Source organism: Magnolia sinica, chromosome 2 (genome assembly GCF_029962835.1).
Source record: "Magnolia sinica isolate HGM2019 chromosome 2, MsV1, whole genome shotgun sequence".
In the NCBI taxonomy this organism is placed as follows: domain Eukaryota; kingdom Viridiplantae; phylum Streptophyta; class Magnoliopsida; order Magnoliales; family Magnoliaceae; genus Magnolia; species Magnolia sinica.
In genome coordinates this window covers 5,867,383-5,882,065 of record NC_080574.1, presented here as the reverse complement: position 1 = coordinate 5,882,065, position 14,683 = coordinate 5,867,383, and the positions used below count along the sequence as shown (strand labels likewise).

At 42.0% G+C, this 14,683-nt stretch overlaps 1 protein-coding gene across 1 annotated transcript; it reads right to left on the bottom strand.

The window, feature by feature from the left end:
• Nucleotides 1–4,883: 4,883 nt before the first annotated feature.
• LOC131238024 (uncharacterized) lies at nucleotides 4,884–5,819 on the bottom strand. Its single transcript, XM_058236152.1, has one exon. It carries the CDS (start codon nucleotides 5,817–5,819, stop codon nucleotides 4,884–4,886), a length of 936 nt encoding a protein of 311 aa, XP_058092135.1.
• Nucleotides 5,820–14,683: the final 8,864 nt, after the last annotated feature.

Below are 14,683 nucleotides of genomic sequence, written 5' to 3'. Positions count from 1 at the left end.
CAAGTCAGCTCCACCATGGAGAATATCATGCTTAAAACCATTAAAATACCTCATTTTAGAGCTGTCCATTCATCGTGGTGGCACACATCTTTATTAATGGATTGGATGGCACAAAACACTGTGAGCCACACAAAATTTGGAGGGGTTTTAATGGTGGGTGTCTCACATCACATGCATGGCCCACCTTATTTTTGGGTTGCAAGAAGAGGTTGCCCGTGATAGATGGATCGATGTCATGCAAACATTACAGTTGGCCCCACACATCGCATTGTATGTAAGCTTTGTAACAGAATGTGAGTGGGCCGGTGTGGGGAGAGAAAGTACGTTGCTTTTTAACGGTACACGCACACCCTGTTAGAACTCCATATTATATCCAACACACACTTCTTTCTCTCCACTTTTGATAGTGGACTGAGTGATGGATGAAAGTAGCTGTGGAAGGCATAAATCCACATGGGAACGCTGACCTGCCCACCTTCATGGTTGAAAGTATCAGTGGACGACTCGGACTGACTCACCTGAGTTGGGTTGACTCATTGAGTGCAACCGGATCGAGTCCATTGAGCTGACATCGAGGGTCTTAAAACCATGTGTGTGTGTGTGTGTGTGAGAGAGAGAGAGAGAGAGAGAGAGAGAGTACGGTTTCTTAGTTTAAGACCATCCAAAATTTTGTGAATGGAGCATATCTCAAAACTAACAATGATCTTTTAATTCTAGCCATCAAATTGATGATTATGAAATGGATGGTTGAAAGTAAATTAGTGATTTGTCCGAAATTAAAAGGACACAATCAGACGGTTCAGTGAAATTTTTGTTTTATGTTCCATTCACAACGGGGTTAGTGATCCGAATGGTTTGGATTTTCCTATATCTACACCACGCACGTATGCAGTGGAAAAGTCACCACCATTTCCAAAAATGGTCACTTACGCAACGCTCCATCCCTTGAGAAAGAGATGTGCTTTGATTGGAAGTAGATCGAAGACGTTTTGTGGGATCAGGACCCACACTATTGTTATAAGATACATCGGCACCGTAGAATATAAATTTGGGGTTATGTTTTGACGATCCAGATCTTATAATGATGGGCATAAGGGTGGATGATCCATCATCTGTGTATCTTAGTTTGTATTACTGAAAATAACACCATCCATGCTATGTCCAACCACATGGATGGACCTGATGAATACCACATCTCCTAAGATTATGGATGGGAGAGACACGTAGTTTCCAAACCGTCGTATGTCGCGGTGGCATCCAACCCATCCAGTAGGCTGGGTCCACTATGATCACCTAGTACAAAAATCAGCTTGATTCACGCATTAGATGGGCCACAACATATTTTTTAAAAATACAATAGGTAGTCATTTATATTAATAAGATGATCTCACTTACAGCCGTCTAACAACATGTTTTAAAAATTATATGCATACATGCTCCAACAAATCCATCTGGACCGTCCATTATGTCAAATCCATGGCTCTCCAGATCATCTCTCTCTCATCATTCTTCTTTATTGGATATTGTGTTCCAAACTCTTCAAATCGTTCCAAAAGAGAAACCACTGATACTTTGTGGGTGTATGGTGATATACATGCATGCACTGGGTGAATTTTTCCTATGACGATTAAAACTGTTGATACAACTTTTAGTCTCGGATCAAAACTTACGGTGTTGAAACCCACCGATCAACTCTGTTGCTTTTTGTAGATAGGCTTTTAGTATCTCTTTTCTAGTCTGGTAGATATCGGCTACCTGGTTGACGACTAATTGAGAATCGTTGTACACGTCGAGATGAGTGACTCCCAAACTAGATGTCAAACGAAGTACTAGGAGCAGAGCTTCATATTATGTCATGTTGTAGGAGGCTTGAAATCCAAATCTTAAGGCATACTGCATATATGTGTGATTAGGAGTTTTCATGACAACTCCTGCCTCGCTTGCCTCAGAGTTGGAAGAGCTATCAACATATAGCTTCCAAAAGAGTTGGTTGGGAGCGGTCTGTTCTTGATCTTGTTGGTCAATCGGCTTCCCTAATTCGGCTAAAGTTGGTTCGGATTGTTGCATGACTTCAACGATTAAGTCGGCCACCGCTCGACCCTTGATCGCAACTCTGGGCTTATAATGGACGTCAAACTCGCTCAACTCGATTGCCCATTTTGTGAGTCGTCCTGAAGTTTTCGGTTTTTGAAGTATCTGTCATAGCGGTTGGTCGGTCATAACGATAATCGAATGAGCTTGGAAGTAGGGATGCAGGCGTCGGGATGAGACAACCAACGTTAGGGCCACTTTTCTAGGGTCGAATATATTGTTTCCGCCAGGATGAGAGCTTTACTGATGTAATAAACTGAAAATTCCTTTCCCTCGTGCTCGCGGATCAAGGCCGAGCTTACGACAGCATCGGAAACTGCTAAGTATATCAGCAGTGTTTTGCCTGGCTCGGGCTTGGAGAGTAAGGGAGGTGATCCCAAGTATTCTTTAAGCTGCTAGAATGCTGTTTTGCATTCTTTGGTCCAATTTACCATCTATCGACCCTTCAACTGTTTGAAGAAGAGAAGACACCTATCTGTGACTCGGGACACAAAACGGCTAGGTGCTGCAACCCTTCTAGTCAGCCTCTGGATGTTTTTGATCTTCTTAGGCAATTCCATGTTGAGAAAGGTTTTGATTTTCTCAGGATTTGTCTCGATTCCTCTTTGGCTGACCAGGAAATCGATGAACTTGCTCGAGCTTACGCCAAAGGCTCATTTGCTTCGGTTCAGTCTCATTTGGTACTACCAAAGGACGAAAAACATCTCCTCAAGATTGGCAAGGTGATCTATCGCTCAGATGCTCTTGACGAACATATCGTCAATATACACTTCCATTGTCCGTCCTATTTGGCAGGTGAACATCTTGTTGAGCAACCTTTAGTAGGCCGCCCCTGCATTCTTCAACCCAAACAGCATCACTCGGTAATAATAAAAGCCTTTATCGGTGACAAAGGTAGTTTTTGATTTATCACTCGAATACATTACAATTTGGTTATAACCTAAATAGGCGTCTATAAAACTAAGTAACTCGTGCCCCGCGGTACTGTTAACCAACTGGTCAATCCTAGGAAGATGGAAATTGTCTTTTGGATAGACTTTGTTTAGATCTGTGTAATCAACGCAGACCCGCCACTTCACGTTTGCTTTTTTAACCAGGACGATGTTGGCTATCCAATCGGGATAGTACACCTCCTTGACAAACTTGGCCTTTAGAAGTTTGCTCACTTCTTCCTCCATTATAACATATCTTTCAAGGCCGAGAGCACGCCTCTTCGGTCGGACTGGCTTGTAGGTCGGATCGATATTGAGGCGATGAATGATTACTGATGAGTCGATGCCGGGCATATCTTCGTGAGACCATGCAAAAACGTTAGAGTATCGTTACAGTAGAGCGACGAGTTTGTCCTTCAATGGAGATGTCAGAGATGACCCTATTTGCACTGTTTTGGATGGGTCAGATTCATCAAGCAGGACTTGGATTAGCTCTTCGATCAGCTGACTGCGCTCGGGAGATTCGTCGTGAGGGTCCAGAGACTCGATCGTCACCACTTCAGATGGAGCTTTCAAAGCTATGGCATAACATCGTCGAGCATCGTGCTGGTCCCCTTTGACGATTCCGATTCTCGATTCGGTCGGGAACTTTATGAAGAGGTGATACGTTGAGACTATGGCTCGGAGAAGGCATAACGAGGGTTAGCCGAGAATAGCGTTATAGACTGAGGATTGGTCGACTATGAGGAAGTCGACCATGACCGTTGCTTGATTTGTTGCATCCCCGGTATTGAGGGGGAGATGAATAGTTCCCTCAGGGAGGACTTGTCCACCCCAAAAGTCGATCAAAGGGTTCTCACGGGCCATAGTGCGGACCGTTCGATACCTATCTTATCGAAAGCCTAAGTGAATAATACGTCTGCAGATAACCCTGTGTCAATGAGGACCCTAAAGACCCTGTGGTTTGCTATATTGACAGTAATGACCAAAGCGTCATCATGCGGGTGGTGGATGCCTCGAGCGTCCTTAGGGCTGTACACAAACCGGGCTAGCCCGGTTAACTCGCTCGACTCGGCCCGACCCGGAACTGAGTTCGGTCCGGGACGGGCCATTTTCTTCAGCTCGAAACTAAGTTCGGGCCGAGTTCGAACAGGTCCCAGTTCGGCCCGACTCGGTCCGAAACCCGACTCGACCTGGCCCGACTCGGCCATTTATATATATATATATATATATATATATATATATATATATATATATATATATATATATATATATATATATATATATATATATCTTTACCCTATCCATTTGAGACAGGGAAGTGAGAATGCCGCCCAACCCATGAACTTGTTGTAAGGTTCGAAACTGGCCCAAACTCGCCCGATTGCTGACTGGGCCGAGTTCGGGCTGGACATGTTGGCCCGGTGACCGGGCCGGGCTGGGTTTGGCTGGTGACCAGGTCAGGCCGAGTTGAGTCCAGTTCGACTCGGTTCGGCCCGATGTACATCCTTAAGTGTCCTCTTTGGTGAATGTCACATTATACTTTTCCAGCTTTCTTTCCTTCGAGGGCCGAGCAAGAATCATGATCTCGGACTCAGGCCGACTAATGCTCCTCGCATAATTTTTCTGAGCATTGTTCGAGTCGCCTCCATCCTGGTGACCACCGACAATCGTCTAAATTTCTTTGGTGGGTCAGTTATCACCTGGGCGTTCTTTCGCAGTTACGGTCCTGGCTCCTTGGTCTACGTGCTCACCAAGGTGGCTTTCTCAGATGAGTCTCTCAATTTCCTGCTTCAGGTTGTAGCAGTCGCTCGTGTTATGTCCATGATCCCAGTGAAAATGACAATACTTATTTTTGTTTCACCGGTCAGGATTGCTACGCAGTTTGTTCGCCCAGTTGACGAAGTTCTCACCCTTTATTTCCATCAGGACTTGCTCCTGAGGTTTGTTGAGCGGAGTATAGTTTATAATCTTGCTGTCAGGTCGTTTGCTTGACCTGTGCTCATCTCGTGGTCGATCGTCTTTCCGTTTTTTATTGGTATTGGCCAAGTCAACATCCTTTTTTGTCGACTGCTTTGCGTAGGCGTTTCTGTTTTGAGCTACTTCTCGTAGGATCCGAGTCTCCTCGACATTGGTATATTTTTCTACTCGAGCCATGAACTCAGCCAGAGTGGATGGTGGATTCTTATCCAGGGATAAGAGAAACAGTTTGTCTCTTACCCCTTGCATAATGGAGTTGATAGCTGTTTCGTTCGAGTGCTTCCAAACTTGTAGAGCTTCAAGATTGAAGCGCTTGATGTAGTCCTTGAGGAGCTCTTCTTCTTTTTGGACTATGTTATTCAGATGCATCGATACCTTGAGCCTTTTCTTGCCCCCAATAAAGTTCGCGATGAAGGTGTCATTGAGCTCGGCGAATGAGCTGATGGACCTTGGCTTCAGTTGCTTGAACCAAAGTCGAGCAACATCGGACAGAGTGAGCAAGAAGGCTCGGCACATCACCGCGTCTGATGCATCGTGCAATTCCATATGAATCCAAAAGGACTCTATATGTTCTGTTGGATCAGCCTTTCCAGTGTAGGGTATGATCTGGGGAAGGCGAAACTGATCTGGTAGCCGTGCGTGCATTATTTTGTCCACGAACGAGGATTTTGTCTCCTCCAGTCCTGCCTGACTAGTCGGACAATTTTGCTTCAGGTCAGCGATCTGCCTCTGTAGATTTTGAATCTCGGTCTTCCAAGGTTTTTCGCTGTCTGTTGTTCCTTCGTTCGGTAGGCGACCGCGCTTCCTTCGATCCATTGCATGTCGCAGATCGAAAGCAGGTAGTGGAACTGTCGCTGAAATATGAGTCGGAACGGGCTTGGCCGGGTCTTAATATTGACTCCGTTGAGGAGCAGCTTGCGGGGCGGAAGGCTGAGGGTCAGCGAATTATCGAGCACCATTTGACCGACCATCCCTCTGGTTGGGTACTTATGTCCGCTGGGGCTGCATTTGCTCAAATATTTGTTTCATGTAGTCCATATTAGCCTTAATCTCTTGAACTTTTCTTTTCAGTCGCCCGTTCCCTCCTTGATTCTGTTGAGTGTGCCGGGTCGAACCAGAGGTCGCTTGGCAACCTGGGGAGCCCTGACGATTCTCCTGTTGCTCGGGTTGATCTAGGGCGCCATTCGTTGTTGCCGGACTGGTAATTGGAAACTCTTGAGGAGAGATCTAAGCGTTCTTCCATGTTCTCGCCATGGCAGGTTACACAATACTTTCGATAGAGCGGAAAAATGACTTTTAGTGTCGAATTCCCACAGACGGCGCCAAACTGTTGATGCAGTTTTTAGCTCACCCCTTCTGCTGGTCGAATACCTGCACAGGGAGAGGATAAAAGAGACCCTAACTTGTACAGGGGACCCTCCAATGCCTAAGTCAGGCTAGAATTCTGGGTCTTGATGACTTAATAGAGGTAGGAGTGAGAATGCGTATGTACCTTTCACCATTAGGCATTTCTCATTTATAGAGGAGGTGCAATCTCGTGTAACTTCGGGATCTTTCCTAAATGGGATTGATCGTTATCTTGGATGATCCTGAGATCCTTAATTCTCTGGATTCTCGAGATTAGAGATTATCTTCCAAAGATCTCGGAAGAAGATTTTTCATATGGGCCGAGTCTTGGCTCGGCTTAGGGCAAGATCCGATGATGAGCTTCTAGTTGAGAATAAGTAACGTGGCTCGGCATGCCATTGGCTAACCTCGGAGCATAGACGTTCCCAGATGATTCACACTGGTTGGCTCTCTTCTTTTGCCATTTGGCTGACTCTTAGTCAGACGCGGTCAATCTGTAATCAACTTATTGTTGGTTGATGGCCACCCTATTGGCCGACTTAAAAGGTAGGTCGAACTAAGGTTGGGCCAAGGCTCAGTCGGCTTATGCCTGAATAATGGCTAACCTATGAAATGGGTCGGCATAGATTGGTTCTTGGGAATCTCCTTAAGGCCCCTCAAGGTGCTTTGGCCTCCTTAGAGGCCTCTCCTTGTGACTCTGGACATGTAGGCCTCGGTTAAACTTGGCGCCTAGTGAGTCCGGGCCATGTCACTTCCGTATAAGCCGACTTATCGGACTTGGCATATTTTTCCCTAACAAAAACCATTCAAATTGCGCAGCAAAAATAGTCCGGTTTGAGCCTTAAACTCATATTGATTTTGTATTTCTAACCTCTGATTAATGAAATTTTGTTAGTTGTGAAGGTCTGGTTGATTATTTCACACTTTGACCGCTCATTAATGGCCAGCAATACAAAACTTACTTTTATCTATTCAGTTCGTTTTTTAAAAAAAATAAAAAATAAAAAATTATCACCCATATGTAGTGAGGCCCACTTTTTTTGAATCGGGCTATATGCATGCCACATGTGCAGAAATTGTGTGCATGAGTATAGATAGTCATACCCTACCAGAGTATAAATCAACTCTTCATTTTCAAAGACAGCTGACGGTCCACAATTTCAACGGCGGGCCGAGTCGTTCCTACATAAAGCGTCCAACTTATAACATGTGAGACAGTAAGACTCAGGAACAACCATGGTGAAAAATCTCATTCTTGCAATTTCGCATCAAGAAAATTTTTCTGGAGATTTCCAAATTTTGAGGTTTTTCTTGAAATAATATTGAAAAACTATTACTGAAAATAAAATATTCATTTGGAAATATAATTTTTTATATTTGTTATCACTCTCTCATTCATATCTTTATTCATAGCAGTATATACTCTTGAAAGTCCTTTATTTCTCAACACCTACTAAAATCCTTTTATGATGCCTTTGAGCATATTGTACATAACCTTTTGTTAGTGAAATCGGTCCTGACACACCAAACAATAATCCAGAGTGTTGATCTGATGATCCCACTGTGGATAGGAATGCTGGAATTTCTTCGAGATTGGAAAGTTCCACTCATTAAAATTTTAAGTTTTTCATGAACAATTGTCATATTTTTCTTAACCATTCAAGTTAGCCCAGTTGCCTAAGGATTAGATCTTATGATATCTGGGTGGCATCTGGGACAACCCTGTCCACAGAGGCCTATTCTACTTTAAAGCACTATATTCCTATTTGGGTTTTCACTATTTAAAAACTGGTGGACTCATCCTCCTCACATGTGGCAATTGTATGAGTATATTAGTATGTATCTAATGTAATAATCTAAAAGATACACCTAGATGCTGCTAATATACTGAGATATCCCAGATTATACTAATCTACTCTAACAGCACTGACGTACAGCCATTTAGACCATTTAAATTGTGGGTCCCATTGTGGATCAATCATTTTTCTAGAATCAAACTGACCAAGCAATTCTAACCACCCAATTAATGACAATCAAATGGATGGTTAAAATTAGAATAATGAAAGGTTAGTGTTATATTATCGATTGAGGAGATCCTTCGGGTATGTGGCCCACCCACTGTGGCTTAATGGTCCAGATCATCAAACATGCCCCTGAGAACCCAGGCTACAGCTATCAAATTTATTCTCATTTAGAATTTTTAGTTTTGTGGTGTCCTTGAGTCAACTTGGATTGATGTACCTTTGAGTAAACCCATATTTTTTAGGTTCTCAAACCACGGTGTAGATATATAATCGAGCAATAGGCCAATCCATCTGTACGAACTGGATGCATCAGCATGCCACACGTGTCCATCAGTACACCAACCGTCTATGATTCCTCTTACATAAACATGCAACTGGAATTATATGTATCTATCCTTTCACGCATCAAAGGTACTGATGGGAGGCTGAACCTATCCGTTGATGACTCCAGGAGTTTAATCGTTTTCGTTTGTGCATGGATGTAAGTAGACCCTAGGACTATTGTAATATTTAAATATTAATAAATAAAGAAAGGAAGACCCTAAACCTCAACCCTCTCTCTCTCTGAAACGTGCGCACACAATATTCTTTGTTTAAATTCATATTTGTGGTCTTCTAGTTATGTTTGAATTATGAAGTTTAGGTTGATATTTTGTATTTGTTGTAAATGATGGTGAATGACCACAATTACCTCACATAGTCTTAATCTACCATTATATATCTTGACAGTAAATACAAGTTGCGACACATCGAATATGGAAGCCAAAATAAAAAATTAAAAATCCTCCCAAATTAGATATACCTTATAAGCATTGCGTGCAATGACAATATTACGATGATTTGACTTCTTCACTTTACCAAGCTGAGTTAGGCAGATCTTTTATGATGTATGCCATTGCCAAAGAAATATTTAATATAATTTTTCAGATGTATTTTCATAACAATGACTAGGTACACACCTATCCACTTATCCACACACCTACCAGCTTATCCAACAAATTGTGACTTTAAAACCAGGTGACTTATCAGTGAAATCATATTATATCTCTCTCTGCAAACAGAGAAAAGAACTTAATCATTATATGCCTTAAATTATTTTAGTGTTTTTAACATCAATTGATAAGCATTTATTTATTGAATTTAGACCATTGACCTTTTCATTTATGACCATTAGCTCTCTACTAATTAAACCTCTAAATAATCAAGCCACTATATATTTGTATTTACTATCACCCAAGTCCAATACTATTATATGTATAATTCATTTTAGTGTTGTAAATCACCCATCTCACTTTCCGTACCAAAGCCTCTCTCTCTAAAAAGCAGGAGTTTGACGCAGGGATGAACGTGATGAAGATAACTACTCCGAATCCACGGAGCTTCTCTGGACTCCTCATAGAGACTTTTCGAATCCACGAGGAAAAAAAGTAGAAAATAGAAATAAATTCTAATAAATTTGAAATTGATTAATTGATGACTAAAAACGAGAAAGAAATTAGAATCAAACTACAACTCAAACTCCTAGAATCCACGACTTACTATAAATAGTAAACTTACTATTTATAGACGGTCGTGATGTCTACTAGTGCGCAAGTTTTTCAGCCAAAAATAGTAAGTGTCCTATTTGGCTTCACCAAACCATTCTCTAATTATTCTAAGCTCTTTTCACATTGGGCGCAACTTCTAAAGCCCGACGGATGAAGAGTTATAATCAAACTAAAACTTACTATTTATAGTAAAAACGAAATTAAAACAGGAAAACGACCATCGATCCAAGGGTTTTTCGCAATTCCGAGCTGCGTAACCCAGCATAGCGGGGTTAGTTGGCTTCAGTAGCTCGTTCTACCCAAAAATCATATATTTTACGTCAGATAACTCATTCCGGATTGCAAGATACGCCTGATTTAAGATTCGATGGTCTGGATCACTTCTGTCGTCGACCAGGCCTTTTCTGATCCATCTTGGCCATGTAACTGTCCGCGACCCGCTCTACATCAGAGTTGAAGAGATGCTAAGGCACACTCCATCTGATAATATCCTCTTTTAGCATAAACCCTTCTCATGTCTTTGGAAAGGTAAAATTTTAGCTACTCGAACTTATGGTGCATGTAAAAGGAACCATTTCCACTTATATGTACATATGTATGCATATGTACGCGTGTTTTAGAAATTCTTATGCCCGAGCAGTTAGTTGCATGATAATTCCCAACCACCCAATGGATAATTATCAAATTATCATGTGCTCGTGACCTGCAACTAGTTTTAAAAAGTAAGAGTTAAAGAGATGCTAAGACGTGCTGAACGTGATAATGAACTAAATATCTTTTCTTTTAATATAAGCCCTCAACGAGCCTTTCAAAAAGTCGAGATTTTTGCTCCTAAAACTAATGTCATGGGTAAAATTATCCCTTGCGACTTCTAGAAATATGTATATATGTGTTTTATAAATTCCAATGTCATGTGTGATATGACTTGCAACTTGTCCAATAGGCAGGCCCCACCAAGTGGTAGACTGAGTCATGGTATCGATCCCTAGTGGGGGTGGCTAACAGTGAAGTGTGAACTGACAGTAGCGTGTACTAACAAGGTAACAAAAAAAAAGGGCACGCTCCACCAAGACAGGGATAGGCTAACTACTCTGCCTACGATTCCAGCCTTGCCTCCCCTGTCACCGAGTCTCTCTCAAGCCTCTGCGTCCCTATTGGACTGCTGCGTCATTCTGCAGTGGTGTCAATCTGTCCGTTGTCCCTGCTCCACGCCAGCCTTCTCTGTGCTTCTTTCCAGTCTTTTGTCTCCTTTGTATAACTTGTTCATCTTCTACATGATAGGCGCGGCCTGAATCGTATTTTGTTGGGCCTGTCCGAATGATTGTATATCTCAAGTTCACATTAATACAACTCCTTAGTAGTGTTTTTTTATATAGAGACAGTCCCCACCATCAAGATCACCTTGTGTAGTCAGTTTCATCTACTCATTAGGAAAACCTGCAATTGTGTTTTGTTATTTATCAGCCTCTATATACATTATTTTTTATGGTGTGGCTTACCTGATGGATGGAGTGGATTTTACGAAGGTGGTCCTCATGGTGGGGTCAATCCATTGGATAGGGTGGTTGCACGCACGTGATAGGTTGGAAATCATCCGTTGGATGTGCGTGCGCCAAACACACGTATATATGAGAGAGATTAATTAATTTAATCATTGATTTTTAATGGAAAAGTTCTTGAAGAAACTATGAATGTCATACCGTTTCAAAAAAAGAATATATGAATCTTGGTAGGAGATGAATGAGATAAGGATCCTGACAACTTTGAATGGGACAGGAATGGCATTTATTTAAGCGACGTGAGCAGGTGTACAATAAACAATGTCTCATTATAAGAGGAATGCGACTATCATGCACGGATGTCAAACCATTGATTGCAGATGGTACTCATCTGAAAAGGCACGGGAACTTGAATACGGAAGCTATCCAAATGGTTGCCTGAAAAAGTAAATGTTAGCTCGAAAGAGTTGGAACATACCAACGGTTCACCTTCAAAGCCCAACTCAGCTTGTCTAATAACTCCATTTTCGTACCCCTTGGCCCACCAACCTGATCGTCCACAAGATCAAGAGCCTCATCAAGATACTTGTTTTGCCATGTGTGGGCCAAGTGTACTGAAGGTCAATCAATCTTGACTGTGAATAAATGGGCCACCAGTCCGAAAACCACACTTAATGAGTGTGTTGCGGAAAATTAATATGGGCAAAGCAAAATAACAAAAGAAAATGAGACCAACCTCAACTCAAAAAGGAAAAGAAAAGGAGAGAGAGAAAAAAAGGTATAGAGATTTTATGCAAGCAATATAGAATTTTTCACTTCACTGGAATAAGATAAACAAAAATATGTACAAAGCTCATCTCTTTTTCACCTTTTTTTCTTTATAAGAACTCTCACACCAAACTTAGACGGAAGAAAACTATCTGTGATCCACCTTTTTTTAGATACACCACATAGATAAAACAAGTATAAAATTCTAATAAAACTAAGCTTTACACACATCTTATCTAAGCAAGGATTGAGAGACGTCACGTCCCACCATCCCAACAGAGTTGCACGTTCACTTTGCAGTGTCCCTTTTGGATGAATGGCCCAATTTCTAACACGTGTAGCATCACTTGGATTGGTTACACATGTTCCAACCCCTCACATGCGGCGCCGCTCATTGAATCACGACCCTTTAATATGGAAAGGGACATGGAACTTATCTCCACTTACCTGCCATCATCCAAGAGCACGCGTTCAGTGCTCAAATGATATGAATGATAAGTTAGAAAGCACAGAAGCAAAAGCCATGTTGCATTGTCGTGCTTCTAGACTGTTTACCACACACGTGTATGATGATCTGAACCATACATCCTGTGAATTCAGTTGTTGATCAAGCCTTAACTGAATATTAATTTCTTTGATTAGACTATCTTAACCATCTAATAAATCATCCTTTTTAAACTTAATTAATAAGAACCGCTGCAGGTGAAGGGCTAGAGCTTTCTAAACACTGATTTCTGGACCATGGCCCAATCACCATCGACTTGCAAAATGGACTGTTTTGATCTGATCTACGTGCCAAGTACTCAAAATGACATGGAAGCACGGTGGGATTAATATATAGAATCTGCTCTCCTAAAGAGAATGGTAGGAAATGCCATATCACATCAGCAGCTAAAAATCGACCATAAGGCCATTGCCTATCGTGCCTACTTTTCTTAGTCTTACTTGTACGGTTGTACCCCACCCACTGGATGGTTAAAGGGAGAAGTAGTTCATTTGCTTCCGTCCAATCGTACAAATCCCAACATATTTCAAAGCAAGATGGAAAACTCTTGCATACCTAACCTAGGTACCTACCTAGGTCACTTTCTCTAATGTTGGAGAAGAGGTTAAACTTGCATGTAATCCACCCCATCCATATAGTAGGTCACCCCTTGCATGGTATTGATCTCAAAAGTAAAGCTGATTCAACAATCATGTAGGCCACCCCTACAAAGTTATACCTAAAACCTCTAAATCCATGTGGCATGACTTAAGTTGAGTTTTGAAAATCTATGATTTTAAGGTAATTCTTTCATCCTAATGAACACATAAGATGAATAGATTAGTTCATAGAAACGCCCTAACGGTGGGGCATCCCATCGTGCGATGTAGCTGAGATTTTAATGATAATGATTTTTGGGCTTCAAGGTGAACATACGAAGAAATACTTGGGGAACGCCGGACGGTGAATTCCATGAAAGTTCCACCCATTGAGCGCTCGATTAGGTGAAAGGCACTCATGGATGGGGGAGGCAATGGGCCGGTCCGCTAGGCCTGGACTTGTAATGCTAGAATGTGGGACCCTAAACTTAGTGCGACGGTGGGTTGGGCTTGAAATGTAGGTTTGGTGTCTTAGTCATGTCAGGCTAATGTCAAAATGAATAGCCCAGTGCAATCATTCAGTGTATCGTTGTTATTGAAGAATGATCCATTTAAAGACAGGTGTGAGTGGTCCCATTCAATATATATGTATGGTTTAAAAGAATTCTATAATTAAAATAATTTATAGGATGGGGTAGGTACTGCATTTATGTTTAGACTACTCCAAACACCGGTCATATGTGGCTAAGGCTGCTTATACATTGCCAGCGCTAGACGGAAGCGGATTGCGTCCGACCGCGCCCGAACAATAATCTGTCGACCAGAGACTCTTGTGGGCGTCACCGTGATGTATCTGTTTATCCATGCCGTCCATTCATTTTCTCGAATCATTTTAAGATATGAGCTCAAGAATGAGGCAGAGAAAACTTTCAAGAGGACCACATCAGAGATGACTTTTGCATTTAATGTAACCAAAGTTCAGTATTTGATGGGGTTCAATTGAGGTTTGGATCTGCCTCATTTTTGGAACCATATATTAAAATGATCTGATAAAATGAATGGACGGCTTGGATAAACAAAAACATCAAGGTGGGGCCCACAGGAGACCCTGGTCGGACATATTTCCGGAAATAGTCTTCAAAATTGTGCACACCTCTCGGCGTAGTGTAGCAGACGGACGCGGATTGCGTCCTACCCCCGCCCGGACAGTAATCCGTCCGGGCAGGGATCTGTGGGGCCCAGCGTGACGTAAGTGTTTTATCCACTCCGTTAATCGTTTTTTTTCAGCTATGTAATATGCAAAAAATGACGCAGTTCCAGGTTTAAATGGACCACAAAGTGGGGATTTAACGTTCACCATTAAAAGCTTCTTGAGATCTGGAGAAGTTTTGGATCAAACTTATATTTGTGTT